The sequence below is a fragment of the Buteo buteo genome, chromosome 21 (assembly GCF_964188355.1).
Source record: "Buteo buteo chromosome 21, bButBut1.hap1.1, whole genome shotgun sequence".
Lineage (NCBI taxonomy): Eukaryota > Metazoa > Chordata > Aves > Accipitriformes > Accipitridae > Buteo > Buteo buteo.
The window spans coordinates 23,744,486-23,765,648 of NC_134191.1; the positions used below are offsets into that span (position 1 = coordinate 23,744,486).

At 38.6% G+C, this 21,163-nt stretch overlaps 1 protein-coding gene across 3 annotated transcripts in view; it reads right to left on the reverse strand.

Annotated features, from left to right (window-relative positions):
* Window positions 1–5,340: 5,340 nt before the first annotated feature.
* The window catches only part of EFCC1 (EF-hand and coiled-coil domain containing 1), a 59,659-nt gene continuing 43,836 nt past the window's right edge, over window positions 5,341–21,163 (reverse strand). Inside the window, exons 6-8 of one of the 3 annotated variants that reach the window (XM_075052539.1) lie at window positions 15,022–15,180; window positions 12,646–12,715; window positions 5,341–11,041 (exon numbers count right to left, since the gene is read on the reverse strand). In XM_075052539.1, the coding sequence (XP_074908640.1) occupies window positions 10,908–11,041; window positions 12,646–12,715; window positions 15,022–15,180 (363 nt within the window). In that variant the 3' untranslated portion in view covers window positions 5,341–10,907. The remainder of the gene's footprint in view (window positions 11,042–12,645; window positions 12,716–15,021; window positions 15,181–21,163) is intronic. The other 2 variants (XM_075052540.1, XM_075052541.1) reach the window with 2 other exon arrangements.

Genomic DNA, 21,163 nt, shown 5'->3' on the forward strand with positions numbered 1-21,163 from the left:
TTCCTCATGACATTGGGTTTTTTTCCATCACAAAATGAGATTCAGTTGAGGTGGAACAGTTCAAGTGAACTTAAACAGGTGTTTTGCCAAGGGTGGACTTTCTGGCAAGTAAGGGACACAGATTTCCCATGTTGGGATAGTCAAGGGCTATTCTGCTGTCAGTTTGTTTTCTTGCTGTATATTTTCTGTAATACTGTCCTTGTTCATAATATTACTAATGAAAAACACAAACTGGAGGGACCTTCGTCTCTATATGTGAGAGACTCAGAATCACAGAATAGTTGAGGCTGGAGGGGAAATCTGGAGATCATGTAGCCCAACTGCCATGCTCAAAGCAGGGTTAGCTGGAGCAGGTTGGTTACATGTCCAGTTGTGCTTTGATTATCTCCAAGAGACCCCACAACACCTCTGGACAACCTGTTGCAGTGTCTGACCACCCTCACAGTAAAAAAAAAAACAACAAAAAAACCCCCCCAAACTTCTTGTGTTTAAGTGGAATTTCTTGTATTTCAATTTGTGCCTGTTGCCTCTTGCATATCAATGGATATCTGAGAAGAGGCTGGCCCCATCTTCATTACTCCCCCCATGAGGTATTTATACACACTGATAAGGTTTCCCCCCCAAGCCTTCTCTTCTCCAGGCTGAGCAACCTCGGCTCTCTCAGCCATCCCTTGTATGTCAGATGCTCCAGGCCCTTAAACATCTTTATGGCCCCATGCTGGACTTGCTTCAGCAATTCTGAGAGGACTCTCTTGTACTGGGAACCCAGCACTGGATCCCGCACTCCAGATGTCACACCAGTGCTGAGCTGAGAGGAAGGATCACTCCTTCCACCTGCTAGCAATGTCTGCTTAATGCAGCCCAGGATACCATTGGCCTTCATCTAGGTTGAAAGAGATCATGATTCACGTCCCTCTTGATTGAGAGCATGAACTTGAATTTCAGCTCCACCTTTCCCGGATGAGTACCCTGACTACTGGATTATTCAGACCAACTGTGTGAAGGTGGGTCTCTTCTCATTACAGTGCTGCAGTTTGAGTGCAAAAAACTGTATCTTTGTATTCCCCCATGTTTCTATCTGACAATGAGTCAGTCTCTCAATGGCCTATTGAATATTTAATTATTTATAATTAAACAGATTGCTCAAATATTTGATCTTGTAATCCTGGATGGTTTTATAGCACAAACAAGCATGCTTTTTAGTTATTCCTCATATAACTTATCAGTCAGTAATCTATATTTAAATTTATATTTAATTATACTGATGTATATTCTCCTTAATGAATTTTCACAGCATTTTTCCAATACTAATCCAAGTTCTAGTAAAGTACTTTCAGAAACATTCCTCAGAAAAGGAGCAAGCAGGTTTTTATCCTAACCTATTATGAAATCCTTCATATTCTAGACTTCTAAAATAATAGTGATAATAATATAGTGCTGCATTTGTATGCAATACTGAAGCAGCTTGGACTTTTCAGCTGTTTGAAAAATTGTCCTTCAGCTTTTCTCAGTTCCACCTTGTCGACATGGTCTCAGTTCCACATTTGCTGACATCCTTGGCCCTGCAAGAGATAAGATAAAACTAAGGAAATTTCACCCTCTCCCTCTACATATTCTAGACAGCATTTTCCTTGTACAATTCTTGTTAGCAGAGTCTCCTTTTCCATAGTCTCAGCATTGTCAAATATGTTTTATTTCAGAGTCTCAGCCATATTTTTTTTCCTCTCTTCCTGTACTTTTTAATTGCTTGTGATCTCTGTCATGCTCTAACTCTCAAGAGTTTGGGAATGTCTTGTACAGTCAATGAAATAATACTATAAGTTGAGCTCACTCTACCATGACTTGCAACAATTTCCTTTTACGAAATAGTGGTTGCTAGATACACTATTCTGCTTCTCCATTAGGGGGAAAAAACCTAACAACAAAGCCAACAGTTACAAAAAAGAAAACAAATGCTAGCTATAAATATTAACGTATTTCCTGAGGATTTGTGGCTGTTGGAATGGAGGACTGTGCCCTGCACATAAGCTAGAAGTCCTGGAGCGTAAGTTCAAACTTAAGTTCTTGAGAGCAACTCATTAAAATTATCACCATAGAAGTAAGTTTTCCAGATTTATCAATGTCATATGAAAACTTTGTTCATCCTTCTTCTTAGGTTACCTTCTCAAATTCTATCTTGCTAAAGACACTTCCTTCACAGATCTGAACATCTTGATTCCATACTTAAAATAATTAGATTAGAATGTTCACTGACAGTTGCTGTAAAAATTCAGTTTCTTGCTCCTGCATTGGTAACTCTTTGGTGTTCCCTAAACAGAAGAGAATCTGCTACGTAAGTATTTCTTACTTCTTATGTCCTGAAATATTTCTGTATTTTAGGATTTGAAATGCTTCCCTTCTCTTTTCTGTCTCTACTCAATATATTGTTGTTCAGTTCAATGGCTCCTTAAATCTTTTTTTGTGACTCGAATTATTGGTTCTGTCAGTTTTATTTATACCTAGCTCCAGCCAGGTATGTAAAAGCAGCTCCAGCTGTGTTTCCTCTCTTGGTAGGGTCTCTCCAGAGTTAATGATGTTCTCTACAGAATTAGTTTAAACCAAGCTGTTATACAGCTTGAGTTACAAAATGGATGCATAGGATCAGGCAATCATTTTGCTTCCCTTGCTAGAAGACTAGAAGTATAAAAGCGGAATCTGAGCCAAGACCTCCTGAGTGGTATATACGTTCCCATCTTTATGCTGGAGAGAGTATGTCTATTTATTTGTGGCATGTTATGTGTAATTACAGTAAATGCTAAGTTTGTTACTGCAGTCTTCACTGAAGAGGAGTGTGCTCTAATGGTGGACTTGGTGATAAGATGTTTTCTCTGCACTGTTATGTAAAGGTGACCTAGAAATGGTTTCCATGGCAGTAGGATGCTATTGATGGCAGGGCTCAGAGGAGGCCCCAGAAGGCTATTAGGTTTAAAATGTGAGCACATTTATAAGTGAGCGACTTTCAAATGACTCTCAAAACCTGGTGACATTTTTGGGTGACTATCAATCCTTTGGTAGATGAGTCAGTGGTGTGTCTCAGCCCTGGGCATGACAGATGTTTGTTCATAAGCAATTAGCAGCCGTGCTGACTTCTGTCGTCCCCAGAGCTGATCTCTGCTGGTAAGAGCTGCAGTGCTTGACAAGAAAGCAAGCAGTACTGCTGCATGTGCTGGACTAGCACTGTGCATGTGTAATGAATTTTATTTCCAAGATTAGTTTAAAAACAAGAAAGATCCTCACGTGGGTATTGCATATTCTTTATTTAAAAGTAACATTTTTTATCTAAATGGTACGTTTAGGTTGAATCATCTCACCCTCCATGTATTTTCTCTTTTTTTCTATTTTTTTGGCAACCTTCAGAGGTAGAAAATCCCTCACAAAATACTGGACCTTGCCTTTATTAGAGAACTTTTTTCCACTTGTAGTTGTGAAAAAAAATCAATGAGAAATAATCAGCAAAACCAGAACTATCAAACAATAAAACCTTCAAGTCCAAAAATTATCCCTAACTATAATAGCACAAACACTCAGCTCTTACGACCTTTTTGCTTTGCAGTGAGGACATGAGTAAAACCACTTGAATACTGATAATTTTTCAATGTCATCCTGCAGTCCTTGCTTACTCCTTGACAAAGATAAGTTATTTCATAGTTCTTTGAGGCAGAATTATAAAACAGTCATTTATAATGCAATTTGTGTTGTGCTCGCAAAAGTACTATTCCTACAAAACACCACAGGGAACATAGTAACTCAGTGGGGTTTTGAAGCCTATCCACTCTCACCTAGGTAAAGCTGCCTGGCATGCAGAGATCATGCTGCTGATCACCTGAAATAAGTCTGTAGTGAAGATACACCCTCAGCAGGAACAGTGCTTGTAGGCCTCATCTCATTAGTATGTAAAGGTGTGTTACTAGATGGTGTGTTAAATTAAGTATTTTATAAGCTTGACATGTGCTGACCTCACTGCGTAAGGTGTGAGTTCTGAAAAATACAGTAGCCAGCTTTAGATTTGTCGACATAGACTGTCTTTTGGTAGGACTAGCCCTGTACTGCTTTCAGCCTCGTTACATACCCTGGGCTGCTTATGCTCTGCTATTTCCTCAGAACTGTCTCTGTCTCTGTAGTCTCCACAGAGCAGGACTTGTTTATCTCCCTCTCCCCAACACAGGCAGAAGAGTCGGCACCTCCCTATTGCAGCAGGCGCAGCGCTTTGGTGTGAGCTTGTGTTTTTGACAAATCCTGTAATTCAGCTGGATTTTCCAGGTAGTGGTGAATGGAAAGAATGGACTTGCAGGATCATGCATTCCCATTTCATGGCATCCATGGCACTCAGTATAACACAGAAAAGCTAACACAAAAGTACCTAACCTACAAGGTACCTGTGTGTCGCTATTGGGGGACCCTATGGATGCTGGAGTACATCTATGCTATCCTTATGTTGGTGGCTGTATGAAAACCAAGGGTTCATTTTGTCTAAGGAAGACATGCTACTCAGCTGGTGCACCAGGCGCTTGCCAGCTCACAAACAGCTCATGTGTGGAAACAGTTAAACTTTAACAAAATTTCCTAGTGAAGTCTAAACTAAGTAAGGGCTATTTCCTTCACAAATTCAAATGGCAAAGGTACAAATCTGCATCCTCTGAAGGACGCATTAGTATCATGCTGAATTAATTCTTTTTTTATTTCCTGGGCTATTATTTATCTTAAAGATAAACAGCTATTTGTATTCTGTGCTCCACATTTTGGCAAATGCAGAAATTTAAACAGACCTTTGTCTACTGATTCTGATACTCTGCTATCCTTTCGTGAGTTTCATTGGACAAAAATATAATTGTGTTGGTGGGAGGAAAACTGGTCATGAATTGAACTTGATGTCTAGCTGTGACTTGTTCTAAGATGTCAGCTAGGATTTCTGGAATTTCCTCTGAGCCTTTTCATCCTTTTCTTTTGTTCTACTGTTAATACAGTCTGGAAATGGATAGGGGATTAAGTCTAGGAGCCGACAATTCTTCAGACAGAGGGTCTGAAATGGTTATAGTTCGGAAAAATATAAGCATTTTAGGAAATAATGTCATTTAAGAAGTGAGTCTCAATAAGGTTTGCTTTAATGCAGACACCCCTCCTAAGTGAAGAAGAGAGTGAGCTGCATAAAACAAAGAGATTTGGCCTTGCTAAGGGTGAGCTCTTCTAAGAACCTGAGTGCCTCAGTCCAGGTGTGGTGTGTGATACTTTCAGCCTCAAGGCCAAATGTTAATTTGAAAAAAGTCAAGGGGACAAAATGAAGTTGAGGTATTTTGGCCTGCTAAGGGAATGCCAGAAAAGTGCCTCTCTCAATCTCCCCAGGATTTCCACAGCCATTGAGCAGGCTGGCCTAGAGCAGCAAGTTACTGCCCATGGACAGCCCGTGGACACTCCCCTGAGGATATATACACATGTAGATAAAACGGGCAATGCTCTGGTGGCCTCATCTGCTGGCTTGAGGCAAAGGTGGGGAATGCTGGTTCTGTGTTCCTTCTTTTCAGGGAGGAAGCTGGGCTCAGAAAGGTCTGGTAGCATCCCCAAAGAAATGCATTTTCCGTCTGACCAGTTGCCTGCAATAGCCACAATTTAGGGCCACCAAACTACTGTAACAGACCATGGGAAATGGGTAAGGATGTTTCTGCTGGTGTATTACAGAAGACCCAGAAAAGTAGAATACAAACCAAACAGGAACTCTGAAAATCCTGGCTCCTTGAAAGTAAAGTGTAATTCAGGAAATAAGGATGATTTTCAATTGAATTTCACACTAAGAAACACACTCTATAGCTTTTGTATTTTGCAGAATTATACATAAAATTATTAAGCAAATAAGATAATCTAAATATTGAAGGATTCAGTGTCTTAACTCCATGAAATTATAAATCTAAGAGAAACCCTTTGGCTATTAATGTGATGTGTCACACACATGCAGTGAAAGTTTATTGTCATTCTCTCATACCAGGCAATTCTATTTTACACAGCACTGTTTGAATGTGTTCTCTTCTTCTTAACAGTAAGATGGAAACAAAGAATGAAATCTAAATAGCCTTTCACCACTGCAATGTACCATGTAGTAGATTAATGGACAGTATCATGAAAGGGAGAAGATTTAATTCCAGCAAATTCAGGAAATTTACATACTGGTGCCAAGGATTTTTCCTCTTCCAAAAGTATGTACAAATGCCATCAACCTCTTGGAGTAGCTCTGGCTGGAGACAGCCGCACTTATTTGGTGGAAAAGTTTTGTGAATCAGTGTAACATCTGTGACAAGTGGTCACTGCCACATACTTCAGAGAGAGCTTCAATTAAAATAGACTGGACAATTATTGAATAACTTTATATATCAGGTGGACTTCAATTTACTATTAGTTAATACCTCATATAAAGTAAAAAATAGTGGGAGGAGGAAACTCTTCTTGAAAAATGTAAGTTATGTGAGAAGTGTGCAGACCCTCAGGTTATCTCAACAAGAAATATGCCAAATGATAAGTGAGGAGGGCATTGGGAGGAGAAAGTAGTTTGAGAATGAAGCCAAATCGGAAAGCTTGTTTTGTGGAAACAGTGGAGATCAGTGGAGGAAACGTCCCAGCTTCCTTGTTATGGCCAATTTGTAGTTTTAATAAAAAAAATAATAAATTAAGATGGTGACCGCTAAGAAAGCGAGTTTGATCACAATTTGTGGAGGTCTAATGTTGAACAGCTAAGGCTAAGGAAACGCAAACACATTATATGAGCAAAGTCTCTGAGAGCTAGACTGCCAGGTTTAGGGGACGTAAGCAGGAGAAAGGAGTGAGGGTTAGGAGTGCTGAGAACACTCCAGGCAGCTCCTTCAAGGAAAGACTGGACACCAGTCTTGAAGTACAAAATCTGGGAGCCTGAGGGATTTATTGTTCTGCAATTAGCAATGAAGGAGGAAAGACATATAGAGGAGATGATGAAGAATAACTTTTGCTGGGGTGAATTACATCAGGGAGTCTCCAGCAGATACATCTGGGATGAAACAAACTGTCATCTAAGAATGAATGGAATTATTCTCGAAAGAAAAAAAAAAATCTACTAGAATGAGGAATGAGCATGCTGGGGAGGGAATAAAATCTCAAGCATGGTATAAAGCCAGAGTTCAACCGGAGTGCCTCAAAGCCAGCATAATTAGGTTGCTTTAGCCCTTTTATAGATCCTCATTGGCTTTCTAACTGAAAATCAAAGTAGTACATGTCCCTTCTACAGACAAGACCTAAGTAACCCTTACCAGTTGGAAGCTGTACAGCAGGGCTCTGGTCTTACCTGGTAATGTACTCCCCAAACTGGTTTTTCTACTGAACAAAGAAATGTTGGGAAAGCATGCTCTGATGGTCTTCATCTGCTTATGCAAAATTTTTGATGGGCAATTGCACTTGTTATGTTTATAGCACATGCACTCTGTGATTTTTTTTCTTTAGTGAGAAGTCAAGATGCAAGCAAATGGCGATTTATTACAATTTGGTAAGCATGCAACAAAACAAAATGCTTGCAGAGATTTGAGATACTGGATTTGTGGTTGTACGTTTTAAACAGAAGGCTTTTGAGTGTGCTTTGTTATCTTTTCAGTTTTTGTCATATAGGGAATTTTTTTTTTACAAAGTTAGTTTAAACTTGGTATATGTTCCCTGTAATGTGAGTACTAGTTTGTGCAAATCTACAATTTTGTATGTGCTAGATGAGCAATTGCAGAGTATGTTACTGTGAAGACTGCTCCAGTTGTTCAAAGGAGGTGTTTGTTACACAGTCAGCAGTGTGGGTAATAACTGCTCCTACATTATTGTTTGAAATACGGTGAAGCTATTAATGAGACTTGATTAGATATTTCAGTTCGCTGCTTATCTGGGAACAATTCCAATACTCAAAAAGGCAAGAAATTTTAAAAAGGAAAAAAAAGGTAGCTGAAATCTGCAGTAATCACTTGACTTAAGGAGCTAGGTCTTTTAGAAAACCGAGAGGTTTGTGTTTGCTTCCCAGGATTATTGTGCAGACTCTTTTGAACATGTTCCACATAGTGAATCAAACTGTGGAAGGCAAAGCTAGAAATTTCCCAGTTACATTGATTTAAAATCACATATGTACACAGCTTCATATGAAGTATTTAGCAGCCTCAGCAACACTGCTGGCAGGGTCAGTATAAAACATTAAGGTAAAATTATTTAAGAAAAAAATCAATTTTAAGGTCACCAAAGAAGGTCTTACCAAAGTACAGTGCTTTGCTTTGTCTCTGATGTCTAGCAAGAATTTGACTAGGAGCATTTCTTGATCCATCCTGAAGAACAGATTCTTCTTATGCAAATACTGCAAGTCTTACTTGCTCCATATTAATTACTTTTTGAAGTTAAAATAATCAGCTTTTATTATTAAAAGGTTAATCAGCATATGCTGATGTATCAAAAATTGTTCTGATATAGGCATTTCTTTAAAAAAATAAAAATGTTACAGTATTTGAAGCTAATTTAGCAAGATGTGATCTTGCTGCTTCTTATATCAGTTAAGTGCTGTTTATTTATTCACAAAAGCTTCCTTTTATCTCAACTGTTTGCATCTTCCTTAACATTAGTTTAGGTTTCCAGTGGCATTTTCTAGTTTCCAGTTACAGTTCAACGGCTGCTTGGATAAGCTGTGTAACACTCACTCAGATTGTATTGTTCCTCCCCCATTTTGGCATTAGGACATTAGTTTACTTAATAGTCTAGATTTCTAGAAATATATTAGAAAGTGAAATGGAAACTCAGTGGTGAAAAAGATACTAAAAATATACAATTAGCATAGCAATCTTAAGGTATGCGTAAGTATATATAATACAAATTCACATTTATATGTGTATATATAGAGAGTGGATACAGTAAATAATACTAATTCAAATGATGAAAGAATCCTGCAGTACATGAGAGTATCCATAATCAGGTATGTACTTGCACTATAATCCTATTCCTGAAGTGTCGCTTCTGCTAACGATACACACAGATCATGCTTATTTAATGATTTGCTGGCATTTTTTCTCTTTATACATATACAGTATTCCTGGGAAGTCTTAGAGAGCTGCACAAAACATAAGCTGCTAGAAAATGAACCCAAGCAGGGAACTGACTTCTGCTCATTTTAGTTTTTATCTGTTGCACATTTAGTGTATAGTTTTTGTAGTATGTAATATTAGCATATAGTTTAGTATGTACTAAGTAATAGTATATTATGCTTAGTATTATGTTAGTAATATATTTAGTATTAGTATACAGTTTTCTTTCTTATAGGGTGAATACTGCACTATGTATATATGTCCTGTCTAATTTATCTTTATGAAAAATCTACTTTAAAAATTTATATCTATTCTTAAAATCTTCCTCTGTTAATCCAGAAAAAAAAAAACCAGGTAAAACACCATTGAACAGAGTTTGTTCCATTGTTTTCAAAATATCTTTTTTTCCTCCTCTAAAATGAAATGAAAATATCTATTGCAATTTTTTGTTACCAACATGGCTCTAAATGCTAAGTAATGTATCACAATTTTGGATGGAGGTGTGTGTAAGCTATACAGCGTATTATGAATAGAAAGGAATAGAAATCTTCTTATTCCCTGGATTGCGTTGTAGTATAGATCTTATTCCTGTATGAAAACCATTTTCATGGGAAAAATTAATATATGCACAGTTCAGAATTGAATTGTCTTATTTCATTCCTGGCATTATCTCAGGCAAATCATTTCACATTCTTAAAAGACCTACGGTGCATCTTTTTAATAACATAAATTCAGATGGATCATTTAAGAGCTCTGCTTCTTTAGTTTCTGTGTTTGATAGTTGAATGAAACAACAAAAGCATCTTGGAAGCAACTATTTTTTTTTTACTTTTGGCCCCAGGAATTATTTTATAGCTGATTAAAATATTACGTGGCACCATGATTAGGCCCAGCATTTTACATTAATTTGTCTGCAGTTTGGGCCTAGCTTTGTGTCCCTACAATTGCATTGAGGGAAATTAAATGAGGAAACAAAGTTGTGTACTGCACATGTCGTTTGCTAATGCGACAAAGGCAGCTGCTGCAAAGTGAATTTTTCAACTCTTCCTTTCCCTGAAAGCCTGGGAGCAAGATTGCTTTGTACCTTTTTCAAGCAGTTAAATTTAACTTTTAATGTAAAATCTAAGACTATCGTCAGGAAAGACTGTTGCCAATTTCTAAGGCATCTCTATAATTGCAAATACAAAATTCAGCAAAGCAATATTAAATCGAACTTCAGAGTTAAATAAGGTGAATAATTGAATCACAAATACAGACACACACAAACACAATTTATACGTGAGCCCTTAAAACTTACATTACTGGTATACACTCATGTGTATGTTTATAATACAGTTATTTTGTCACTTGTATGTTAAGGAAGCGGTTTACTTGCCAGTGATAACATAGGCTGCCTTTTGCTTTTGAATTGAGCTATCACAAAAGCTAGAAACCATGCCCAGCCAGTGTGTAACCAGGGCTGTAAATCTAAATAGGTCAGGTCAGTGTATTTTGAATAGTTTTTATTTGATTAACCAGTACAGTTACAGGGCTGTCATACAAGGATGGTTAGGCTTCCATCAGAGACAGACATTGCTATGTAATCCTCACGTCATGTGAATGCTCATTCACGTAAGGGAGGGCTTTGACGTTAGCTGGGGAACTGGCGCTCTTCCCAGAAGCAGCAAACCTTTGATTTCATGGCTGAATTATTCTATTACTTTTGTCTATTACTGAGCTCCGCTGAATTGGACAAATCTTATTCATTCATCATGTGTTTGAATGAACGATGACTGTTGTTCGGCTCGTTGTGCAGGTTGTAGTTGGCACTGCTGCTCAGCATGAGATGACCAGCGGGTTAGACAAGGACTGGCAACTCTGCGCCTTCTCCAGAGGCTGGCTTTGTAAGAGTTCACAGGCTGTCAGCTCATGGTAAAGAGTATCTAGGACTTCAAATAGGTGGGCTTTTCCTTTTAAAAGAAAATTGCAAACGTTATAATCTAAACAAAGACAGAAAGTTGCAGTTTAACAATCATAACACAAGCTCTTTTCTTCATAGGTGCCATTTCAAGTAATTACCATAAAATGTCTGAATTTTGAGACCAAATAATGAATTCCTATCCTGATAAAAATGCGAGTGGAACTGGGTTCAAGGCCTGTTTTCTCTACTGGTTCTCTTGCTTCATTTACTACCCACTGAGTTCTCATACATACTTGTGTGAACAAAGACTATTTCACGTCACAGTGAAGAGTTGCCAATCCAACCATCCACTTAGTCTTGTCAAAGAGGAAGAAGATGTTTGATTACAAAGACTTAGAAAAGCTGCTTAAATTGTATCAAGTGCACAGACAGAAAATTGAAAGCGGAGAAGATGAGCCATTTATGGCAATGGTGATGCAGAATAGACAGAGCGCTGCACAAGGTTACTTCACTTGTTGGCGTTGTTTTAGGAAGCTGAGCTGTGCTGCAGTTACAGAGGGGGAGGTAATTTGTTTCAGCAGCATCACTTGGAGTCAGTGTTCCTATGCAGGATAAATAGCAGTACCTTCTGGACACTTGTGTGCTGTGGATACTAACAGTCTCTTCTCTTGTTCTTGCCAGGAGAATATCTGACCTATGGCTCAGATACGGTTTCTCTCTGTGTTGGTGTCCTGGAGCCAACAAAGGTCTGTCTTTGCCTTCTTTTCTCTGCTTCCTCTGCAGCCATGCTGGAACAGCACAGCTTAACTCTGGGCTGCCTGCACCCTGAATTGCTGGACACTAGTAACAACAAGGCTTTGAAACTCCAAAACCCAGAATGGTTTGTATGTTATTCTCCCTAAATCACTGTTAATAATATTCTCCAAAATTAAACCCTCAGGCCACAGCTAGTCTTTTATAATCTTGTCTTTGACTATTGACTGCCTCTTAAAAGCACCTCCAAGCCATGTTCTTAGGCTTGTTACAGGATGTTCATTTCTTGCAGGTAAGTACAAATGCTTCGCTAATAGGAACAAAGTAATCAAATCTAAACCTCCAAGCTGTGATCCCTGTATGGCTCCTACAGAGGCAACTCTGGCACACCAGACCATTGTCAAGGGAGAAGAGTTTGCAAGTTTAATTTTCACGAGAGGAACACAAAAGGCTATTATTAGAGGAGTGCAGGTTTGATCTGGTTTCTTTACAGAAATATTCTGGTTTGTATATCTTGTTTGTGTTGCAGCAGAGGAATACAATATGTAGTGGCATAGCAAACCTGATAAATAGGTGTCTTACATACTTGGTCATGTTTTCCACTTTCTCATATCAATGAAGCCCTACAGACATTATTGGGGTACTGAATTGTTGCTGTAAGGCCAAATTTTAATTAAAATTTGGCTAAAAAAGCCTTGGATGTGTTCCTGTTTCTGATGTGTCACAGACTAGAAAGCAGCACTTTCTATAGGTAATCTTCTTGCATAGTACTTCTTTCTCCCTCGCCTGTCCCCCAGTATTTGAAATATTTTTTTCCTACTCATCTGTTCATTTTCTAGTGTTTTTCCCCAAAGGCCCCTTTTAAGCTTCTTGGTCTTTATACGCAAATTATTTTCTTACCAGGTTGGGGGTCACGGCAGGATTCCAAAGTGCTCAGCAAGATTTTCCCCAAGGCTCGCTTAGATATGTTCTTTAAAAAACAAAATAATATTATGGCACAAATATGTTCTTCCCCAGTTAAATGTATGCAACAAAATCTATGCGCAGTGGTTTTGCATTTGAAAATTAAACACAAAATGAAACTGAATCCTGATAACACAAGACTTGATATTGGCTATATTTTCAAGCATTTTGTCTTAGACACTGCTCAAATAATATCAGTTTGTGGAGGGCCACAGTTCCTTAATATGGCTGTAGAAAAAGAAGTAACAGTTATTCAGTGGAAAATACAGAATTTTCCAGAGTGCGCGCCTAAGCAAATCTAGATGGCAAGGAGTGTAAGCAGGGCATGTACAACAAAAGCTTGTTCAGTCCTCTGCTAGGCCTGTGTCGAAAGGTGAATGGACAGACTTCGTGGTGTAATCTCAGAAAGAGGCTTCTCAGACCCACCTGTTCTAGGAATCATTGGGAACCATTTTAGGTATAAACAAATCAGAAGAGATTGTATGTGTCATGTGGCAGGCCCATTGTTAGTTATATATTGAGATGTAATAAACGTTAGCCAAAGTGAGAGGACTGTAAAAAGTACTTAGGATTTGGATGGTCTTTTTCAGTGGTAGTTTTATATTAGAAATCTGTCGGGGCATTACATAATGTATCTGGAAAAACAAACTCTCCTAATTTGCTATCAAGACACTAATGCATGCTTTCTGGGAGATGGTCTTGCAATCTGTTTAATTAGTACTTAGAGCACCGGTGTCTGCAGGGACAGGTTGTTCTTGTTAAAACTTCAAGAAGTGAAAATAGATGGAAGCTATTCTGGAAGAAAGACGATGTACCTCCTCCCAGCAGCCCAGGCAACACTGGCCTTGCTTACCGATGCAGGTCATCTACCTTCTGCTTGTCCACCCCAGTGGGAAATGGGGCATAGTGGAAAGCAGTTTGTTGGCAGGCTGGGATTACACAGGACCTCTGCAACACAGTGTGAGGTTTTAATAGTCCTAACAGGACGTGCATTTGCCTTTGGAGAGTCATTGCTTTGTGGTAGATTCTGTTGCAAATGAGGTGCTTGGGATATTTAAAACATGAAGGTGAACATGCTGGGGAAGTGACACCTAAACCCACCATTTCTGATGAATAAGCTTTCTTTTGTCTGAAGTATATCCCATCAGGGATTTAGAGGATCCTTGCTAAACTCTGCTGGGAATGCTGTAAATTATCTGTTCATTGACAGCATCATTGCCTGTATTGGTGCTATGGGAGTTGGCAGCACACGGTGGCATGTTTCCAGCAATGATTAGCATTAAGTGCTACTATCACTGAGATATGGCACATTGTGTGATGGATTGTCTTCTAAACAGAAATGTAATACAACTGACCAGCAAATGACATGTTGAAGTCTTGACACAAAAGGTTATTATGCTTGTTGCCAGTTGTAGTCTTTACTAGTTTAATCCTTCACTGGATTGTTATTGATGCATGTGTCAGACTTGCAATATGAAAGCAGAATTTCCATGTCAAGTGCTAAAATAAGTTATTACCAAATTATGAGATATTGCACTTGTTCCCTAGAGTCACCAGTGGAATATGAGCGTACTTCAAACAAAGTAAAGTGATCATCTGAGGAAGCATTCTCATCTCACACAGATTATGCAGAGTTTTGCTGAAAATTGAGGAGAACCCGCAGTCATAATCAAAGAAATTAGTTCCTAGTAGTCCAGTGTGGCTCCCAACGTACTCCGTGTTCTGCAGATTATCCAATCTGCCTGTCTTTTGGGAGCCCTTACCATTATCATTCCCAAGCAGGAGATTTAAGCTTATTTTCTAAAGGACTGAACTGCCATACTGGACAGGTACTGGGATGTTATCGCATCAGCTTTTGTAAGTCCATGTTTGGATTATTAATTGGATAAGAAAATTCTTACCAAAAATACCTGTTGGTATACAGGAAGGGATTTTATCCCTTTAATACTGACTCAGTGTCACGTTAAGATGCAGTTAAACAAAGGTCCTTGTCTAGAAGGAAAAATAATCTTCTAGAATCTTTCTGATTCCTATCATTTTTGTTTTCCTTGTTTCCTCTAAATTTTTGTTTAGAGGATAAGGAGAGCTTGGAGATCTAGATCCAAGGAGATCTCTAGGCTTCTTTTAGAAAGCCAGCCATAGGGGTCTAAATGTTTTCTGCAATCACCAGGCAGTTCCCAGGGCAAACACATATAAAAATGTGTCCTGGTGTAAAGGACTTTGTACTTAATAGAAGGTATGAACATCCTTTTTAGTTTGGAAAGGACACTATCAAAACCAGTTCTAAGTCTCTGAACTGCTTTCTTGCCATACCAAGTCTCGAAGTTGTTGAAGAAGCTGTAAAACATCCATGAGCTTTTCTTCCACCAGTGACAGCCTAACTCTCTCAGTCTCCAACATCTGCAGCTCCGTCTTCAACAATTCGGTCTCCTCCACCTTTTGCTGCAGTTCACCTAGCAATGGGCCTTTCATCTGGACAATGACACAGGAAATTAAAAGCACTGGAGCTTTTCACTTTCTTGCCCAATAATTGCAAAGCTAAGTTTTCCCCCTTATCTCGTAAATGTCAGTTCACTCCAGAAGATTATCTTGAAAGGAAGTACATTTCTCTAATGTGCTACATAAAGTGAAGAATCAATAGTTGCTAGGAAATGCACGGTTTGCTCTTGCACATAATGGCAGCTCATTTAACACTGGATGCAAGCAGATCATTCAGAAATTTTAAATACTAGCATTAGTATTTCAGTTTTCTAATCTTTTGCATTCCTGTCATCCTCTATAAAGCATAACTAATTTGTGTGTCCTCACCAGTGTAATCTTATCTTTGTCTTGCAACTCCTACATATCAATCATCTGTGCCTTCAGGGAAACAAGAAAGTAATTAGCTTTTTTTTTAAGGTATTTTGGTTAAAAAAAAAGTGTCTTAAGGAAAAAAAATTAAGATTCTGGTTCTGCAAAACACTGGCATGTGTGCTTTGTAAAGCATTGGTTTGCAGCTAAGCACAGAAAAGTCCAGATTCAACAAGACTTTTGAACACCACAGAAATCCTGGGCAGGAGGGGTCTCCTCAGGTTTATTAATAAAAGTAAACTTCTTTTTCAATCATTACTCTGCTCAACATTCTGAAATGTTACCATTTTTTGCAATTTCTTGTTGCAAACACAATCTAAATACATTTATTAATACTACACTGAGAAACAAAATCGTGAGGTAAATGCCCACATTTTCTGGCTCTGTTAATCCCTTTTTGTTGTCATCTTTTATCTTTATTGCAGTTTTAGAAATAGCTAAGGAGACAGTTGAACTCAAAAAGCTGAAGGCCTTAATATGCACACCATTTAATAGGGATTTTTTTTTCTTTTGTGGAAATTTTTATCCTAATAAATTTTAATAGATGGGAAGGAAATTCAGTTCCCTAAAAGACAAGTGTTATCAGAGCAAAAAAAGAAAACAATCCCTGATCCACACTGAGCCTTCTAGAAGGTCATTTTAGTTTCTGACAGTGCTAATAGTATGTATTAGTTGTTGCTTATTTCCCCATCAGATGGAAATCAGCCTGTTCCATTAGCCCTCCATGAGCTTTGCCCTGTGAGGCACTCTAGCTCCTTTGAGCTATACAGCAGCTACAGAAGTTTGGATCACTTAATCTGGTCCATCTGCCAAACAATGATTTCAGCATCCCTATCCAAGCCCCCCTTTTAGATGAATACAGTAACATTTTCCTGTACGGAGAGCCAACTTCCTTACCACCAATGTGGCAGCAGTCTGACTGAGAGATAACAAATGCTCTAGAGGCTGCAGGAGGTCTTCAACGAATTAAACATGTGGTTTCCGTTATTATAATGCAGATTGTCTCCACATTGCAAATACCACCTGGCATAGATATGTACTAAACACACGAAGTAGTTATGTTCCCCTGTACAGCTGAAGCAGTGTCATATCAAATAACAGAAAGGTAAAAAGGCCTTTATTTTTAAGTGAAAAATAGACTTTCCCAATATGCAATTAGACAGATGCTCATGGAAATTTATAATGGGTGCCTATCTATCCTGGTCCTGCACCCTGTCAGGCCCCTGCACCCCTAACATCACTTAGCTGCTGCTTTTAGCTGCTGCTTTAGTCATGCTGGCAAAATTGCCGTTCTTGGAAAGCTGCACAGGGAGTCCTCTGTCCTTTGCCGGGTGTTACTGAAAGGCTGTGGCTGTGCAGTGGGTTTCACATACAAACATGAATAGGAGAAGTACAAACTTTTCTCTTTAGTATACATGCCACTTGAGTTCTCCATAGTTGTCTAGTGTCATGACCAGCTGCTTAGTTTGTATAGACAGCCCAGGCAATATGCTTAGCCATGAGTGCCACTAGTGATATTTGAACATAGCATTTGTTGCTATTGCTGTCTCTTTTTCTTCTTCGTTTTGACTGCTCCTACAAAGCCCTTTTCACTCATGTTTCCTATGCTAAAGCTAGTAAGCTGCTTTCCACAGCAGTTACACCTTAACAGCCACCTTGTCATCTGTAAGGATGCTAGTTTCCTGACACCTTTGTTTCATTTATACAGATGGGTATGCATTTTTTGTCTTCTTGTTGTGCTTGAGGATAGTGGCTCACTGTACCATTAAACCATTCTCTCTCTCAAATTGTTTTCCTTAGCTAGGTTATATCTACCACCTGTTGTTACCTTAACATTTGCAATAAGGTAATGACGATAGTTAAGCATAAGCTATATTTAAAACCTAGGTGCTGAAGAGGGATGGTCAGTAGTTAAGTCACAGGGCTCAGAGGAGTTGGTTTTGTTCTTAGCTGTGTCAAAGTCCCTAAGCAAAGCCTGATTTTGGATCTGTGCTTTGTTTGTGAGATGGAAATATTACCTTGCCAAACACCAGTTTTGAGAAGTCAGCTGCTGATAGCCAATCCTCTTACAAAAAAAGGGGAGAACGCCATGGGGAAAATCTAAGCTCTGGAGTAGTGTGTACAAATATATCTAGGACAATGAATAATTAATATGCAGAAATCCCTTAGGGAATGTAAGAGAAAATAATTATATTGTATCTTCTACAGAAGTTAAGGAGGCTCTCATATTAGGGCCATTTTTACAAGCAATGAACCTGAGACGCATTTTCAAAACAGGAAGAAAACAGTTACAGAACAGCAGAATGAAGTGCTGAACTGTGCTGTGCAATTTATCTTCTAAATCATTCTACCCTCAAAAGACTGGAGGGTGGCAAATGGAGTACCAGTTTAGGAGAGGCTGCAGACATGATCTGAGGAACAGCAAATCACCTCAAGAGTGTTCTGTCAGGCAAATTGATAGGAACTGTAATGGGGGAGGGACTTGGTGAATATATAGAGGAACATAGTGAAGAATCTATTAGATTTCTTTGAAAGGGTCTATGAATATATATGAATAATGTTAATTCAGTTGATAGAGTGTGTTTGGAATCTGCAAAAAGCTTTTGATCATATTCATCACCAAAGACTCAAAAAACCCCCCAATGTAACTGCCACAAGGCAGTAGCACAGATCCTGCCATGGACTTACAGCTGTTTAAAAGATGGGGGTAGAGCACAGGGTGACAGACCAGGACTGAAGGTTTCACAATGGAGGGAGATAATCCTGAGGGTCTCACGAGGAGCTGGGTTAAGACCTGAGCTGTTCAGCATGTTTGTAAATTATTTTTAAAAAAGGTGAATGTCAAAGTGTTTAAGTTAAGTGTTTAAGCTCACAATACAATTTTTTGGGGCCAATCAAAACTAAAGCTGCCTGTGAAGAATGACAGTAGGAGTTCATGATATTGAATAGCTATGGGCAATAAAAGATCAAATGAAATCAGTGTCAACAATGCAAAGTAAGGCATGTAGGAAAGGTACACAGTGTCATATGTATGCAGTGATGATGACTGCCACTCAAGAAGGAGATCTAGAAGAGCTGTAATCTCCTGAACATAGCTCAGTGGTCAGCAGAGATCAGAAGGATACATGGTAGGAGGTATTAGGAAAGGAACTAGGGACAAAACAGAAACTGTGATTATGTCATGAAGGGCTTGCGTCTGAATACTAAGCACATTTTCAGTTCTTCTCATTCAAAAAGGGTAATAGAACTTGAAAAGTACACGGAAGAATAAAATAGAATAACAGAAGTAAGTAATGGCTTCTATACCAAGAGAGCTGAGGCAGACTAGGAACGGTGATAACTGAGGCAGTATTTCTGGTAATAAAAGCCTGTAAAATTATGAGGGAAGGATCATTTGCTGATTTCCAAGAACAAAAACAAGGCGATAGTGGATGATCAGGCAGCAGATTTAAAGCTAACAAAACCAACTCCTCAAAACCTCTTCCTTTCTAACTAGTATGTGAGAGTCCTTGCCCTGAGATACCAAAAGCATCAGTAGCTTTAAAGAAAGGAAAGGTAAATTCATGGTGAATAGCTCCAATACTGGCTATTAAACATAATACTCCATGCAACATCAGGTTCAAGATGTGTCTATCCCTAGTGTATTGGGAACCAGCTGAATAATGCCCAGAGGAAAACCCTCTGTACTCTTTCTCATTGCTTTTCTCTAAGCAACTGCTGCTTGCCATCAGGCATGTGATATGAACTTTTCATTTGAACCTGTATGGCAGGTCATAAACTAATTGTCGTTTTAATTAAGCTGGCAGGTTGTATGCAAGCTTTCATAGAAAATAATTGGCATTTCTTTGCAACATTACACTTGGCAGCGTATCGCTTTATTTTTAGAATTCACTCATGTTTTCTTCATCTATTATCCCCAGGTCCTGACACCTTCATCACCCTGTCTTCAGTAGAAACTATTTTTAAATGTTCAGTTGTTGGAAAGCAGAACTTTCTAGACATGACAAATTTCGGAACTCTTATCCCCTGGTTTTACAAGTCTTAGACTGAAGCAATTATTAACCGGTATTTGAGAATGTTGCTCTTCACTTGCCTGCTGAGTTTGTTACTTGTTAGCTTTGTTGTTATTTGTCTAATTTTCAGCATTGAGCAAGTCCAAATAGAAGTATATAGAGCAATATATAAGGTAGTTTTGTCAGGTCATCAGAGGAAGTGTTCTTGGTAGTTTATTTATTAAGCCAATTTATTTATTTGCAAGTTAGATGAGAGAGAGCATTTCCCAGTCTTCCAATTTGCTTTCTGTTGATTACAGGAACAAACACCTTTTATAGCATCAACCGCTCCCCCCAACCTATAACTGCACACAAGATATAAATGCTGGCTAAATGAAAGTAAGAGGGTTTAAGAATAATTTTCCATCAGGCTCAAAATGATTCATCCTACTAATCTTAAATACATGTCGCAGTGAGTTGGCACTGTGTCTTATTCAGCTCCCTGCTTGTCTTTAAATCAAGAGCAACAGATTCCATTTTTGTCCTGGAATTTTGTATTAATCTATTGATAATGGTACTTTTCTGAAAAAAGATGCACAGAACTAATATCCATCAGCATATTAAAAAGAAGGCAATATGATACTGCAGAAAAAGATGAGTACCTCTGAATGGAAAAAAAAGGAGAAGAAAACTGGCACTACCTACAGGAAGGTAGTTCCTTCCTGCAGGTAAAAGAGTAAATGTAGGTTTTTTATGTGGGCTGATGTTAAGCAGTATAGAAGGATGCTTTGTGTTGCTCTAAGGAGTATTACAGGAATAAATTGTCACTGAATACTGCAAATTGTGTAAGACACAAGTATGATTTCATTCTGTTTTTAAATTTTTTCCCTCACAAGTAAACTCTTTCATTTGATTTAGGGGGGAAATGATATGAAATACTGATAAAAATCAAAGGATGGCAACGTGTAAAAAAGTTGGATAGTCTACTCTTACTTTAAATAGTTTACCAATTAATATAATCCTTCCAGAACTACTGAAATCTTTATGCTTCTTTTAATGAAGGGGTATAAAATACTGAAAAAGCACTAACTGAACCTTAAGACAAAGCAGACAAAAGCAATGCATATGATGCAGTATTTTTGTTTCATAGAAAGATTGCTAGCATTTAAATCTATGACCATCAATGGCTGAGGTTTGCAGTATTTAAATAGTAAGATCACACAGGACTACAGGATACTGTGCTGGGGCTTTTAACTACTTGGTTATAACCTCTGCTGAAGGAAAGTTGAACATGCTGCTAAGCCTGAGGACAATTTTTTTTTTTTTTAAATAAATATATCAGTCTAATCCTGAAAACCCACCAGAGTAAACTGGATGATTTCCTCCGAAGGATTCCAAAATGGTGAGCCCCTGCATCTCAGTCAGCTGGAGGGATTTCCTGACAAGTTACTGTGCTCCCAGAGGAGCTGGATGCCTTAGGACATGAGGAGTGTTTCATCCACCACTGAGGAACCAGTGAAAGCTGTCTATAGGAACCCTATGGCTAACGTGCAGCTCTTTGGTCGGCAGTGGTATCAGTCCCAAACATAGCATCAGTGAACATCTTAAACCAT